The 14,895-nt window shown below is 38.8% G+C and overlaps 1 protein-coding gene across 16 annotated transcripts in view; it reads left to right on the top strand.

Moving 5' to 3' along the window:
• The first annotated feature begins 11,960 nt into the window (after window positions 1-11,960).
• The window catches only part of SGIP1 (SH3GL interacting endocytic adaptor 1), a 192,255-nt gene continuing 189,320 nt past the window's right edge, over window positions 11,961-14,895 (top strand). For all 16 annotated transcript variants that reach the window (XM_081057283.1, XM_081057282.1, XM_081057296.1 and 13 more), the window contains exon 1: window positions 11,961-12,345. In XM_081057283.1, the coding sequence (XP_080913409.1) occupies window positions 12,336-12,345 (10 nt within the window). In that variant the 5' untranslated portion in view covers window positions 11,961-12,335. The remainder of the gene's footprint in view (window positions 12,346-14,895) is intronic.

Genomic DNA, 14,895 nt, shown 5'->3' with positions numbered 1-14,895 from the left:
TGTTTCAATTTTCTGACAAAGTCAGGCTGATACAGTGAGTGATCCTCTGTTGCTGCTTTGTGTTCAATACTCGTGGCCTCTTTAGCAGTTATGTCCAGTGATAGAAAACTGTAAGTGGAAGATGGACACCGGGGAAATTGTTTGGTGAAACCAGAAAAGCTGTCAGAACCCCTGGTAAGCATGTCCTGTGACGAAGCCAGGAGAAAAACTAAGGGAAGACCAGGTATGTGGACCAGGATAAAATGATGGAGGGCACTCAGGCATCCAGAGTTCTCCCTCAGCACATTGATACCACCCTGGACACACAAATGATTCTAGGCTACACCTGCAATTACAAACATTCCTTCCAACTTTTGTCAGAGAAGCTTCACAAGAAGTGTGGTTGAAGCTACAACTAAATGATATCAGTGGTGCTGATTCAAAGAGACTGAAAGAGGCCTGGTGTGAAAATGGGGTTACAAATACATCCAGGGTTATAGGTCAGAACTGGAACTAGGGCAAAGCTTATCACCTATAATATTAAATTAACACACTGAATTATAATCAGTTAATGCCCTAATGACATTAGCAACAACTACATTACTTTGGTTCACAAAGCAAATATATTTCTTATCTCAAATCCATTTCTCAGGTTCACCATGTACATCCAATTTAGAGTGTAGTTTCTCACTTGATAGAATTTATATTCCTGTCACTATTTATCAAGCAACCCTGAAATGGGAAATGATTTATTCAGCAAGACCCTTCTGTTATTTCGTTTTATGGGTATAATAATTTGGTTTAATTGTCAACTGTAAAAGTGATAAGATTTAGAGAACTTAGTAATTTGTCTTTTTTATGGTAGAAACCTTTCACCATAGTCTATTTCCAGGGAAGTAACTAAATAGGGGCACAACCATTTTCTTAAAGAGAGAGAGAAAGAAAAAAAAAACATTATATTCAGCATCTCTGGTGTGTGTGTGTGTGTGTGTGTGTGTGTGTGTGTGTGTGTGTGTGTGTGTAAATCCTAAGCCACTCTCAAACTTTAAAGTCTTCAGTGAAAAAGTTGAATAATTAATATTAGTTTGGGTACACATTCATACATTTAAATTAGCAACCCTCAAACATCTTTTGTCATATTACCTGACTGTATTGGTGGTAGATTTGGCAATGAGTTAATTTGGATACTGTTCTTGTTCCAGACAATAATCACAAAACCCACAATAAGCAACTGGAAATCCAACAATTTTTATTGGACTGTGCACTATGTGAAAGACTGCCCAGTTTCATTGATAAACACTTGCATGTATCTCTGCACCCATATACACACACATCACAAAACAGAAAGAGAGTCAAACAATGTCGTTTACTTCCAGCTGAAAAACCTAAGCAATTTTCAATTTACGTGGCAGGACTGATTGTAGCAGAAGCTCCCAAGTCTCCTCCCATTTCTGTCTGCTCCCAGCCATGCTCCCCTCTAATGGGATCTTTTGATAAGACACCTTCTGGATGCTTGTTGACAGGGACAAGGAGCTTATGTGTTTTGAATGGAAAGGATTTGCTAAATACAGCTTTAGTCTCTCAATCTCACCCCTCTCCCAGAGGTCAGGGTACTGAAGTCCTTGGTCGCTATGGAAATTACAAGGTGAACCAGTGAATTTTACATTTTACCGCTTGTTGCTTGACATTGATTCCCAGTTAAACCCAGTTAGGGAATTAAGTTCAAGCAATCATATTTTTAAATGAAAATGCAGAGTGATAAAACTTCTTTTTCAATAGCCATATAATTAGTGGTGGGTATGCCTCTCTGATCCATTGATGAAGATTGATTCTCACCTAATCTAAAACTCAACACATCATCCTGGTGAAATTAAGTCTACCAAGAGCCAAGGCTCTTTTTCTTCTGGCAGTAAATTTTATATGATTCTAACCCTTTGGCTAATATAACATGTTACATATTCAAATGTCTTTGATTTCTTTTTGATTCCTTCCTTGGGTCTAGCATATGATTTATTTAGATTGTAATCGATACCAGTGAAAAACATGATTTTAAGGAGAGGATGGCTTTATTTGGGCTTGATTCTTTAAAAGATTGATTTTATCTTTTGAAATTCTGGTTATTGCTCTTACTCCATCGATGTCTTTGAACTAAGACCTACTGACGTTTTTTGGCTAGTGACCTTTAAAGAGAGCTCCAGGTCTCATAGAGCTTTTTCAGAGTAAATGGTCTTCTTGGCTTTGTCTTCTGGTTCCAACATTTCATTTGCTTCTTGAATATGCTAACAGGTCTTACTTTTACTGATTTTCTTTTTTTTACTTTCAGCACTTCATAGAGTGAGCTGATGCATTTAGGATTCCTCTGCAAGTGACAGACAGCCAACCTGAATTTGCTTGAGCAACATGGTTCCTCTAATCATGGGAAAGTCAGAAGCAAAAGGGGGGCATAAAGAGCTCACAAGCCAATAAGACTGGCTCTCTCTCCCTCTCTCTTCCTGTCACTTTCATGGTCTCCCCCACAGAGGCTTTTTCCCGCAGGTGAAGGACATGGCTGCCACAGGTTTACATTCTTACAGCTTAAGAACCTAGCAGGAAAAGGTTCCTCACTCACAGGTCTAGTGTCTAGACTTTCAGGGAAGAATTCTAATTGGGCCAGCTTGGATTATGACCTGAGAAATAAGGTATTTTATTGGCTCAGCTTGGACCAGATAGCTCTCCCTTGATCAAACATTGTGGGTAAGAAAGTATAATCGTGTTGGGAGATGACCGCAAAGAAGTCTTGTTCATGATAGACTATAGTGGGAAAAAGAAGGTAGTTTCTCCCCAAAGGAGGGGAGTTGCGTTACCTGAGAAAAGGAGAAATATTAAACCTCCAAATAATGAATACTCACAGGACAAATTTGTAATCTAATTGCAAGTTCAAATCATAGACTGTAGAGTCAGACAGAGCTGACTTCCAACACCAGCTCTGACGTTTGCTGTTTCCTTGGACATGTCATTTACTACTTTTGAGGCTTTATTTCCTCATATATAAAATGGGAATAGAATACCCAACTCATAGGTTTGGGGGAATTACATGAAATAATCATCACAAAGTAACAGACTACCCTTAGAATGTGCAATAAAACACCGAACGTTTCAAAATGCTAAATAAACTCTGGCTATTATGGTCCTCCATGGTTTTGGTTTCTGGCTGCTCTAATAACAATACCATTCAACCAGGTCTGGCTTCTGGACTCAACCTGAAAAGTAATCTGCTGGGATTATATTCCTACTGGGATTTCCTCAGACCTCTCTGGAGAGATCAAACAAGAAACATTTGTTTTGTCCTCAAATTTCTTCACTCCCAAAGAAATTATGAGAATAAGCAAAACAATATTTCTGTTACTGGATTTATATAACAAAATAAAAATTAATGTATTTGTCTATGAAATAATTATGGAGCACAAAATATGCATCTAGCATTGTGTTATTTGTTGTAGAAAATGTCACAAGAAAATAATAAAAGATATGGTTCCTTCCTTATGGATTTCTGTTAGGGTTGTGACTTAATTAGAAGATGACTTAAGCTATTTAATCAAAAGCTGATTTAGTACATGTGGTAGGAGTTAAGAGAAGGAAAGATCCATGTGTTTAGTTTCCTGGAGAGGATTTGGGTTTGAGCTTGAAGAAAGGATGACATTTATCAGGAGAAAAGCAGACCTTCTGGGTTAGGTTAGTGCCAGGAGAAAATGGCTACAGCTGAATGAAGCAAGTATTGTATTGTGAGGGAAGCATTGCTCTCAAGCTTCCTCCCTCCCACCTTACCATACACATACACAGATTTTACTCCCAAGACTATGACAACTGGGTAAGGAAAATTAGCAGCCCCAGGAGTCACAATATGAAGCAAAAGCAGGTTCAGGAGGTGTTAAGGCACATGTATGGTATGTGGAGGGTGGAGACAGAGGGACAAATAGCTGAGGGTGTAGGGAAATATACCATATGAAATATTAAAGATAAACAAAGATGAGGTCCAAAATGTAGTTATACTTTTAGTGACTAAGACACAAGAGAAATTAAGGCCCTTGGAATGGAGAAAGTGAAGGAAATGTGAGATGGGTATGTTGGATCATGGAAGGGACTCTGATGTCACGAATAATGAGGAGAAGTGGTGAGATAAAGAGGAGGATTATGATACAATTGCTGAAGTCATAGAGGAAAGTTTGACCTGAAGTTGGTCTTGGGTTGGTAAAAGAAAAAAATCCCAAACGGGGGAAAAGGCAGGATGAACCCTAGAAGGTATTTTTGGTAGTAGCCCAAATAAATGACAACAGAAGCTGAAATGGGGAAAGAAAAAAATGTCAACCCCTTCAGTTCCCCTACTGAGTTGGGGAAGAAGGGTAGGGCATGGGAAAAGGAGATGGCCTCTAGTAGAGTAGATAGAAGAAAAAGAAAATATATAATTAAAGGAAAACCAGGACTGAGTATACACAGGTTGATGCTAAAGTTTGATGATAGGTGTTTTTGTCCACCATTGAATGGGAGATCCAGACAGAACACTTAAAAGCTGTCAGTGGAGAATTGGAAGGAGGGGAGAGATGAATGTGGAGGTAGGGCTGGAAAAGGATGGATCTGTAAGAGTATCTTAGATGCCCTTGAAAGAGCAGCTCAAGCTGTACCTCTTCTGGGAAGACTGCTTTGCTCCCCTTTACTTCAGGTATCTCTCCTTTGTGCCCTCTTAGCTCTGAACATTTGTAAGTCTCTATTGTAATTCTTGGTTTGCTCACCTGCCTTCTCTGTAGTACAAGAATCTTGAAAGGTTTATGCCTCTGTCATCTTTGTGTCCTAAAACCTGACACAGTGCCTGGGCATAGACAATTGTTCACGTGTCATTGTTGGATGAAAAAAATGAATGAATATGGGTATGGTGGTGATATCCACCATTAGCACATAACTTCTTAAACTTGCCCACAGTGTTTGTTGGGTTGGTTTTCTGTCAGTGTCTAGAAATAGCGCTGTCCAACAGAAATGTAATATGAGCCACAAATATGAACCACATGTGCAATTGAAAAATTTCAAGTACACACATTAAAAAGAAACAAGTGAAATTAATAATATAATTTATTTAACCAAATATATGAAAATATCATTTCAACATGTGATTGATATAAATATTATGAATGAGATATTTTAGATTCTCTTTGTCTGGTACTCTCTTTGAAACTGGGTATATATTTTATACTTACAGCACATATCAATTTGGGCTAAGCACATTTCAAGTGTTAAATAGCCATATGTAGCCAGTGACTACCATATTGGACAGTGCAGTTTTAGATTCTATAACATGCCTAGTTCCTTCCCTTTTGACGGCCTTTATACTTGGAGTTTACTCTGTTTAGATTATTCTTCCTCTAACTCTTTAAAAATATGAATATATTTGATTATATCATCTATTGGAGATTATACACACATATAATGTACAAACATGTGAATATTTATATACAAAATGTATATAAATAGTATAAAGATTAACACAAGAAAGTTTATTTCTTACACATTCAAAGTCTAATGAAAATCAAGTAGCTCTCTGCCATTGGAAGGGAAAATGAGGTATGTATAGTGTATAGGATGTACATAAATGCCAGGCCTGGAAAATTCCATTGTCTAATTAAGTCACATAATTCCATCCAGATGCAAGGAAGGTCAACAATACAGTCTTCCTATGTATCCAGATAAAGAAAATGATATGTGATGAAAACATATTTTATATCTAATACAATTTTATTATCTTTTTCTTCCTAATTTTTTGGCTGGTATCTGTAGAACAGTACTGCATATTAAAGCAATGATGACAAAGGACATTTAAATCTTATTCCTGATTTTAATGACGATTTTTCTCATTGTGTCTCCGTTTAACAAGATGGCAGATTCGGGGAAGAGATGTATATATTTTATCATCCTAAGGAAGTTTTTATGTCTTTCTTTGTTAATAAGATTTTTATTTATTTAATGAGTGATATAAGTTAAATTTATCAGATATTTTTTCAGCAACTATAGGGACAATATCATTTTCTTTTCAATACCTTAATATTGTGAATGTATTTATAGATTTCTTAATGCTGAACTAATTTTTCTTACTTCTAAAACAGCCTAATTTATTATGATATATAATGTTTTTGAAAAGCTGGATTCTGTTTATTATTATTTTATTTAAAATTTTGCATCAATATTCATAAATGGGACTGAGCTATAGTCTCCTTTTTATTTTTATTATTTTTGAATTACACATTTTGTAATTCATAAAGTGAACTTTAGAGCTTTTTCTCTTTCTCTTTCTTTCTCTTTCTCTAGTTTTGTGAACTAGAGTTAACTGATTCTTCAAAGAGAAAAAGAATTCCACAGTGTTTGGGCCAGTTATTGTCGTTGTGGGTCTATGCTTTAAGCACAGTGCCACTGGGCCTATGAATATTTCCTCTTGGCAGTATCCATTATATTCTTGATTACAGCTATAACATTTTTAAAATGTTAATAAAAATGTTTTCAATACTTCCATGCACTTTCTGGCTCTCAGTATGCTTTTATATCATAGCAATCTGTTTTTATTTATTGCTGATGTATCCCTGAAATTACTGTATTTTGCCGTACATAATGAGCACTTTTCTGCCCACATTTGTGAGGGAAAAATAAGGATGTGCATTACACATGGGTAGTACTAATTCCATAACTATATAAATGTTTTTAATTCTTTTATTTATACTTATGAGTTAAAAGTGTAACTAACTCTAGAAATCAATAATGATATCTGTATGCAAAATAATACCCTAGAATATGATAATTGGTTTTGTTGAACTTACAATGAACTAGCAACAACAAAGAGTTCTTGGCCTTCTATGATGGGTAAATTTCACAAATTTGTTACCAGTACATAAAATTTCTTGTACCATAATATCTTAAAAACTAAATGCAAAAATTCCTTTATAATACAAAAAACGAGTACCTAAATGTAAACAAATAAAAATTTGAATTAAAATATTAAAATGATCGCTTCTCGGCCTTTTGGCTAAGATCAAGTGTAAAATATTAAAATGAAAGTTTTTTTCCCCCTGAAAGTTTGGGTCAAAAACGTGGGTGCACATTATACAAGAGAGCACATTATACACTGCAAAATATGGTATACCCAAATTAAAAAATAGATTTTTTTGAATGCCTCTCCAGTTTTCTGCATTTCCTCTGCTTTCAGTGAGGATGTTTCCTCTACTTCAGTGAGCTATAATTTTTTACTTTCTCTTTTGAAATTGCTAATTCTTCTCATGTATTCAGTCTTTATTGCTTATCTTTGTCAGAGTAGGTCTTGATTAAGCAGTACTTCCCAGCTGATATAAGTTCCTTCTGCACTTGTGTAGTTCTGGATACATGGCTCTCTGGGCAGGGATGGACCAATGGGTGGCAAGCATACCCAGGCCATGTCTTATCTTTGGTGTAAGTGGGCTAACAAGTAGGGTCTGCTTCCCCCTTTCCTCCTCCCTTCCCATAGTGAGGAGGAGGGTCACAACAGGCTCTGCAAGTTTCTCTCTAGTTGTAATGAGTGAGAATATCTAAGTAACCTCTCAAATATGCGGAATGGGATTATTGTGGCATTCTGAGTCCCTCTGCGATCATGAATCCTTTTGTAAGTTTTACCTTAGGTGCACTGAGTAATGTCTAAGCAGTGGATGACTTTTGTTTCACAGTTTCTCTCCTCATATTTATTTTGGCAATAGCTCCTTCTTTTCCTTTGAGAAAATGTCTTTTCTACCTCTCCAGTTATATTAGGGGGTTCATACAATTAAGGGTTGTTTGTTATAGAAACTTACCTATCTCCCTCTCTATGTTTAGTCTGTATGTTGGGCATGTGACTAAGTCCAATGTAAGTTTTAGTTTAAATAAGGCCATCACGAGACCTCGTCAACTAGGACCCATTGATTGGTCCAAAGTGGGAGCAGTGATCCAAGCCAGGTCAATCAGAATCCTTCCTGGGAAGTATTTTTGTAGTAGATCATGTATAGTCCCGCTGTGGAGATGTAAGCTTAAAGGGTGCAAATGATCAGCTCTCTGATCACATGGAGAAAAACTAGTAAGAGGAAAGAAACTGACATGCTAGAAGAAACAGAGTTCTGAGTACTTGGTTCTGGTATCAAAGTTTCCTGGAGCATTCTGGTTCTTGCTTTCCCTCAGCTGTGCTGTTCTTCAAATAATTCTGCAAGCTACCCAAATAAATCCTGTTTTTGCCCATGTCAGTTTCATTTGGAGTTCTTCATTTTAACTAACAGTATAATGAATAAAGGGTTATATGTATGTTTCTCTTTTTACCTATTTTATCCCATGGAAATCTAACTTTTCAATTGGATCCTTTGTTAATTTTCAGGGAGATTGGACAATATTTTCCTTTCTATATTCATTTGAATTGCCTCAGTGGGATTAGCAAGAGGGTTATTGGATGTATTATTTAAACTTCCTCTCTATGTTAATTTTCTTTCCTTTTCCATTGTGACTCTGTTCTCATTATTTTTCTTCTCTTCTTCAACTATGAACTGATTTCCCCCCAAAAAAACACTAAAATTGAGGAATAGTGAGAAAATTCAACTATTATAGTAAGAATCTAATTTTTTAAAAAACATCATGTGTAATGGCAGCACCACTGTAAAAATATTATTTTAGAAACTAATTTTAAATGTCTAGTGACTTTAGCAATTACTTTTTGGGTCTCGATAGTTTCAGGCACTGTCTGAGCACCTGGTGTGATCTGGGCACACACTCACAATCCTGAACTACACTCCTAGATAGTTTGGAAACTTTGGTACAAGTTAATAATTTACCCAATCTTTTCCACAGATCTTTGACTTCCACTTAAGGCTTGCAAAAAATATTCCATTATTTTAGCAACTAGAAATTGTCCTTTGCACTTGTTCGTAAGCAAAAACTGTACTGAGTAGCGATGACATTTGAGCCACAATCTAAAGTACTGTCTTTGTTCCCGAGAAAACCATTTTTTCCCCCAAAACCTATGAAAAGACAAAATTAGGATGTTCAATCTTTTCTGATAACAGACTGAAAGCATTTTTTTTATTTGAAGCAGGACTTTGTTCATCAGATGTTCTTATCATTGGTAATAGCATCCTCTCAATAAAGTTACACAAAGTTTCGCCATTCTTGGGACTGGCCTTGCACCTTGAACTACACATCCCTTTGTTGGTCCTTCTCTGGCAATTGTATCTAGACACTTGTTTTTCTTACAAACACTCACTGATCAAAAGAATCTTTGAGCTATATTTCTGTCTCTAGCTAGTTGCCTTGCTTCAATTCTAAAACAAAACTTATGTGTGCTGTATTAAATCTATCTGAAAGGTTTGCTCTAACACACTGTAAAACTTCATGAGGGGAGGGAAGGCACGCAGCCAGGGTTTCTCTGGCTCTCTGACAATGCCTCCTATCCCGGCATCTTGGTGCTTGCTCTTACCTCCAGATTTTATATAAGCCATTTTTCTTATTTAGAACTCCCTCTCCAAGCCCATTCCAATTTTCTCTGAACTCTAAAATTCCATCTCTGTAAGAGGACCTTCCCTAACCTCATTTGGTTCTAATCATTATCTAGCAGCATCTCAGAATCTCCCCAAGATGTTATATCTCCAGTGCATCACCACGGCTTCCACGAAGTTATTCTCTGTGCACGTCATATAACTCTCACTTGGCTGTAAACTTCTTTGATGACTCTGGCAGCCCTTTGGTGGTAATAATACTAATATTCAAAAGCAAACATAGAGGGTTTGTTATGCTCCAGGTATAACACTAATTTACTGGCAAAGTATTTAGGACTGCTTAGCACATAGTAAGCCATTAATAAAGCTTTGTTGTTAGGACTAGTTATAGCTGGTATTATCTTCATTTAACATATAAGTAAACTGTGAGGCACAGAGAAGTACATAACTTGTACCGGGTCACATAGCTCATTAAGTGGCAGAGACAGAACTCGCTTCCAGGCTGTTTGGCACCATTAGCTATCCATGTTCTTAACCATTACAAAAATTTTGGCTAAGTACACACACACACACACACACACACACACACACAGAGGCAAACGCACATCAATCTTTTATTTTTATTTTTTTTAAATAATATCCTTGCTGTTTTCAGAGCAGTGCAAGTTGTACTCAAGACAGGTTTTCCTTTGAAATTCTTTCCTCTTTTAAAATACAACTGCCTCATAGACATGAGGAAAAAGACACAAGTATTTGTAGCTCCCTGGAGAATTTCATTTTGAAATTTAGAGGACATTGATATATGTGTCTTTAGGGAGAACAATAATTTTTCTTAAAACTTCTAAGTTGTTAAGGAACTGAGTTTTTGTTTTTTAACTCTTAATATGCTACTCCAGTCAGCTTATTTAGTCATATTTTCTTGAGTAGTTCTGGCCACAAATATCTCATATTTGCTCTAGTGGAAAGAACTAAACTGTATGTACAGGGTTGAGCAATATTCAAAGTTCATGGGTATATTTATACCACACATGATTAATAGTGGTATTAGAGGCTGAATTCTGATCATGTAATGCATCTTACTTCTTAAAGTTATTTCAGCTGATGCTCTCACCACGGCTCTGTGATGTAATGACTTTTTTCCTAGTTATGTTGTTAGACCGTAGGGGAAATGTCCCCTTATGTTGTTGTCCCATAGGGCTCTAAAGAAGCCTTTCCCTTTCTTCCCATGTCCCTTCCTTCTCCTTTCCCTCCCATATGTCACCTGCCTTCTTAGTCTCCATGGCCTACTTGAAAGGAAAGGAGGATCGCAGGACCCAGGGGTCTGGGCCCCTCTGAAAGGCTCCTGGGGTCACTGGGGACCAGTCAGGTAACAGATTCTCAAGCCCAGCGGCCCGAGTGCCATAGCCCTTCCCACTTGGGCAGCAGCACGGCCTCCAGATCGCATCCCTGGAAGATGAGAAACCCTGGGCTCCACCCATCCAGCCCGCACAATTACCTCTCTCTGGATTTCCACTGGGGTGAACGAAGGGGCTTGAAGGCGCTTACAGACGCCAGTGGCGCGATATGAAAAACGCGTCGTTTAGAAGAAAGTTGCTTTCCTATAGGGACTGCACTTGGCAGCATCAGCCACACTCCACCTGGAGCAGCCAGGCGGCTTGTGAACACCGAGCGGGGAGCCGGGTGGGACGCGCTGGCTGCTGCACTCGAACTCCGAGCGAAGCCGGGCTCCGCGGGGTCTGGTCAGAGGCCGGCTGGCTGCCCAGGTTGCAGTGGGAGGAAGGGCGTGCACAGCTGTCTTCCGTTGGGCTATGGCCACCCCTGCCTGCCTACTCCCTTCTCTCCCGCCTCCCGCCCCAGAAACTATCTCAAGCGTTTCCAGTTTGATTCCAGAGCCCCACTCGGGTGGGTTCTTTTGTGTCTTTGTTTTAATGACAGTTCCCAGACGTTGGCATGTCATGCGCGATTAATTCCCTGGCTCTCTTGAAGACAGCTGGGGTGAAATTTCTTCTGCCTCATCCTTTTGGGGATAATTGTTTATGATGTGACGTCAGCCGGATTGATTTTTCTCTGGAGAGAGAGAGAGAGAGAGAGAGAGAGAGAGAGAGAGAGAGAGAGAGAGAGAGAGAGAGAGAGAGAGAGAGAGGTGCGGGGAACAGAGGGACAGAGACTGACATTTGGAATTCCTTCAGGGCAAAAGGAGATGGGAATGGGAGCTTAAATGTGTGCAGCTAAGAATTTACGCTGCACGGAATTAAGAAGTTTTTTTTTTTTTTTTTTTTTAAATCCCCTTTGCAGCCAGCCACTTAGGTGAACCTTTCATGCCAGAGTCCCCGGTTAGGGTGGCAGCGTCTAATAATTAATCTTGGGTACCCAGCCGCTGCAATAGGTTTAATAAGACGAAGAGGAGGGGCGGGGGAAGTGCGTCACCAGGTGGGGAAGGGGCTGTGCAGTTGTCGGCAGGCGGCAGGGGGTGGGGGTGGAGGGAATGGGGACGGGAAATAGGTTCTGGGAGCTCTCCGGGGGTATTGTGTCAGGAGATGCGGCCTGGCTACCATGTGACGCGGTCCAGAGCTGAAGGGATTGGCGGAGGCAGCGCAGGCGGCGCCGCTCGCCGGCTTGCTGCTCCTCTCCCTTTCTCTCGCAGCATCTTCCTGGGAGCCTGTAGGTGAAGCAGCACCAGCAGCATCTATGGCCTATCTTTGGGGTTAACACTTGTCTCCTTGCTTTGGCTTCAGCGACAGCGGACAGAGCAGATTTCTCTGCAGCGGCAGCAGTGTTATGAGGGCTTAGCTGGAACCTGGAATCGTATCCTCCTGTATTTTTTTCAGACTCCTTGGAATTGAGGAATGCTATTCTGCCACCATGATGGAAGGTAGGATGCTTTCTGCTGTGGTTGTCTGGCTTCAGGCAACGTTTGGGCAAAACAGCGTTGAAGAATGTCTACCGCCTGTTTGTGGCTGGTCTAGAACCTAGTGGCCAGGATTTGCAGGCAGAAATGCTGCAGCTTCCTTGCAGTGGACCAGGGCTCAGACTCATGGAATCAAACCACAGGGCTTCTGTTTAGCTCAGAACCTACAGAGCTCCCAGCTCTTTTGAGAGAGAAAAACCTCAAGTGCTTGCAGGAAGCTGAGATAGAGCTACTAAAGAGCTTGCAGAGCAAGTAAGTTGGGAGAGAAGATAAGGTTGTCTGCTCTGGGTTCCTGGGACTACACTGATTAAACATTTACAATGGAAACTTGTTTTCTGAAATTGACATTAGACAGAAGAGGTCATTGACAGAGTTATCCATGCTGTCATTTTCAATGAACTGTTTAATGTTTTTTAATTCTTGTAAGATATTTATATCTCTTAATGCAATTTGCATTATTGTTGGGGTGAGAGGTGCAGCAAATTTGGTCCATAACTATAGTGTTCCGGGAATGTCATTGCAACAGAATGAGCAATACAAGGAAAATATCTAGGCCTCTTGGCTCCCGATTCAGGGTCTTATCAGGTTGTTTTTTTTTAAATCTCATGCTTCCTAAATGCATTCCCTGTGCAATGGTTCTTAGTTAAGCCTCAAATGATTACTTACTGATTACCTTTTTCATTCGATATTAAGTGTAAGGAGGAACTTTTCTTGGGGAGATGTTGTTTAAACTATATTTTATTCTACTAAACTACCCTCTCAATTCTGAGAGAGTGACAGCCAAGATTACTTCAAAGAGCAGCAAGCTGATTAAGAAAAAAACAGGCAGTCCGAACCTGGCTTTGATTTTCTGTGTTCACACTACAGGATGGTGCTAAACTCCTGGCCTTTCCTAAGATGACAGGCAGAAATTTGTCCCCAGCCTGGATTCACAATGCAGAATCGGGTACATAATGGGTCTTAAATCAGCCATAAAAATGGCAGAGAGGCCACCTCTTAAACCAACGTCTGTCCTACAGATTTTAAACATTCCTTAGAAATTTTCCAAAATGGAATAAGAAGAGGATGGTTTCCAAAAAAAAAGAAACCAGCAGTATAGCCTGTACTTATTTGTCAGAAATGAATTCTTTTTGCTGTCTCTTCCATCATGTCAAACATTGTTAATGTGATTTGGGGGAATGAAGGATTCTGTCGTCATGGCTCACATATTTTAGAGAATATCTTTAAAAGAGAAATTGGGTATCATTTTGTTATGGAGCAGGGTCTTGTTTGCAAAGGGGTCTCAAGCAGTTCTTTAAATACAGGCCTAAATAAACTGAGATTATGAATGCTCTAAGATTAAATCATTTCCATTAATTAAAAATGGATTTAATCTCTGGATAACAAGGTAAGACAAATAGAAAGAGTATTATTGATGTACTTTTCAATTAAAACCTCTTGTGGGTTACCCTTTTCAGAAAAAAAGAGTCTTGCCTATAGAGGTACTGTAGTTCTCCAGCTAAATCTTATATAGCATTTCTTAAAAATAAATCTGCACACATTCTGATTAAATTTTAATCTTACACAGGGAACTGGAACATCTTTCATTTTACTTCTTGCCTTGCAAACTATGGAGTTATAGTGCCGTCTTTGAAGGAAGTAACATTTACTGATGCTCATTAATGATTCTCCTGCTAATATTGTCTATTGTGCCATGCCAGAATGTCATTTCAAAGCCCTGTGATAAGCTTATTTGAGCTGCCTAAACTGAAATGAGAACTGTAACAAAGACTTATGTTGGAGCTGAATTAGCACTATTACTCTGGGTTTGCCAAATGTATCTAATGAAGGATGTTATTTTAGCACTGTTATGAATTAGAGGTAACACTGTAGATGCAGTTACTGTCTGTCAATTCCTTGCAAAAAAAATTGGACAGGTGTTACCATTGGCTTAAAAATTTTAATGAAACTAATAATTTTATCTACCCACAGATCCTACTTACATGCTTTTCAAGACTTGTTACCTTAATAGCTCAGTGACCTTAGAAGGGCAGGAAGGAATCTTAACTAGAAATCAATTGGCTTATCAATGGCCTTGCAACTTAGTTGCCAGTTTTGGGAAATATATACACACATGTTTCTGATATTGCATCCCATTTCATTTCTGAATTTCTCTTACTCTGAAGGTGTGGTATAGCAGTTATTATTTCCACTTACATCATCCCTGATGGGCTCTGAGAATGTGCCACCAAACATCTAGACAGTTAAAATGTCTCTTCTCAGCTTGTACATGTATCATGCACACCACACAAACAGTTACACACATATTCAGCCATCTGCACATGCACACTGTTCTAGAAAGGGAGAGAACAGTATATATTCTCTCCCTTTCTATATATATTTCTATATTCAGTAAAGCGTTTGCATCTGCTGCTCAGGAAAAGCATGGCCATGGCAACTTTTCAAAGCTGCTTTTCTAGTTTGTGCAAAACAGGAGTAAACAAATGTTCATCAGAATCGCTCATAGTCTGGTTT

This window comes from Rhinolophus hipposideros (assembly GCF_964194185.1).
Source record: "Rhinolophus hipposideros genome assembly, chromosome: 8".
NCBI lineage: Eukaryota > Metazoa > Chordata > Mammalia > Chiroptera > Rhinolophidae > Rhinolophus > Rhinolophus hipposideros.
Note: the sequence above shows the minus strand (reverse complement) of the source record. Positions and strands in the feature narration are given on the sequence as shown.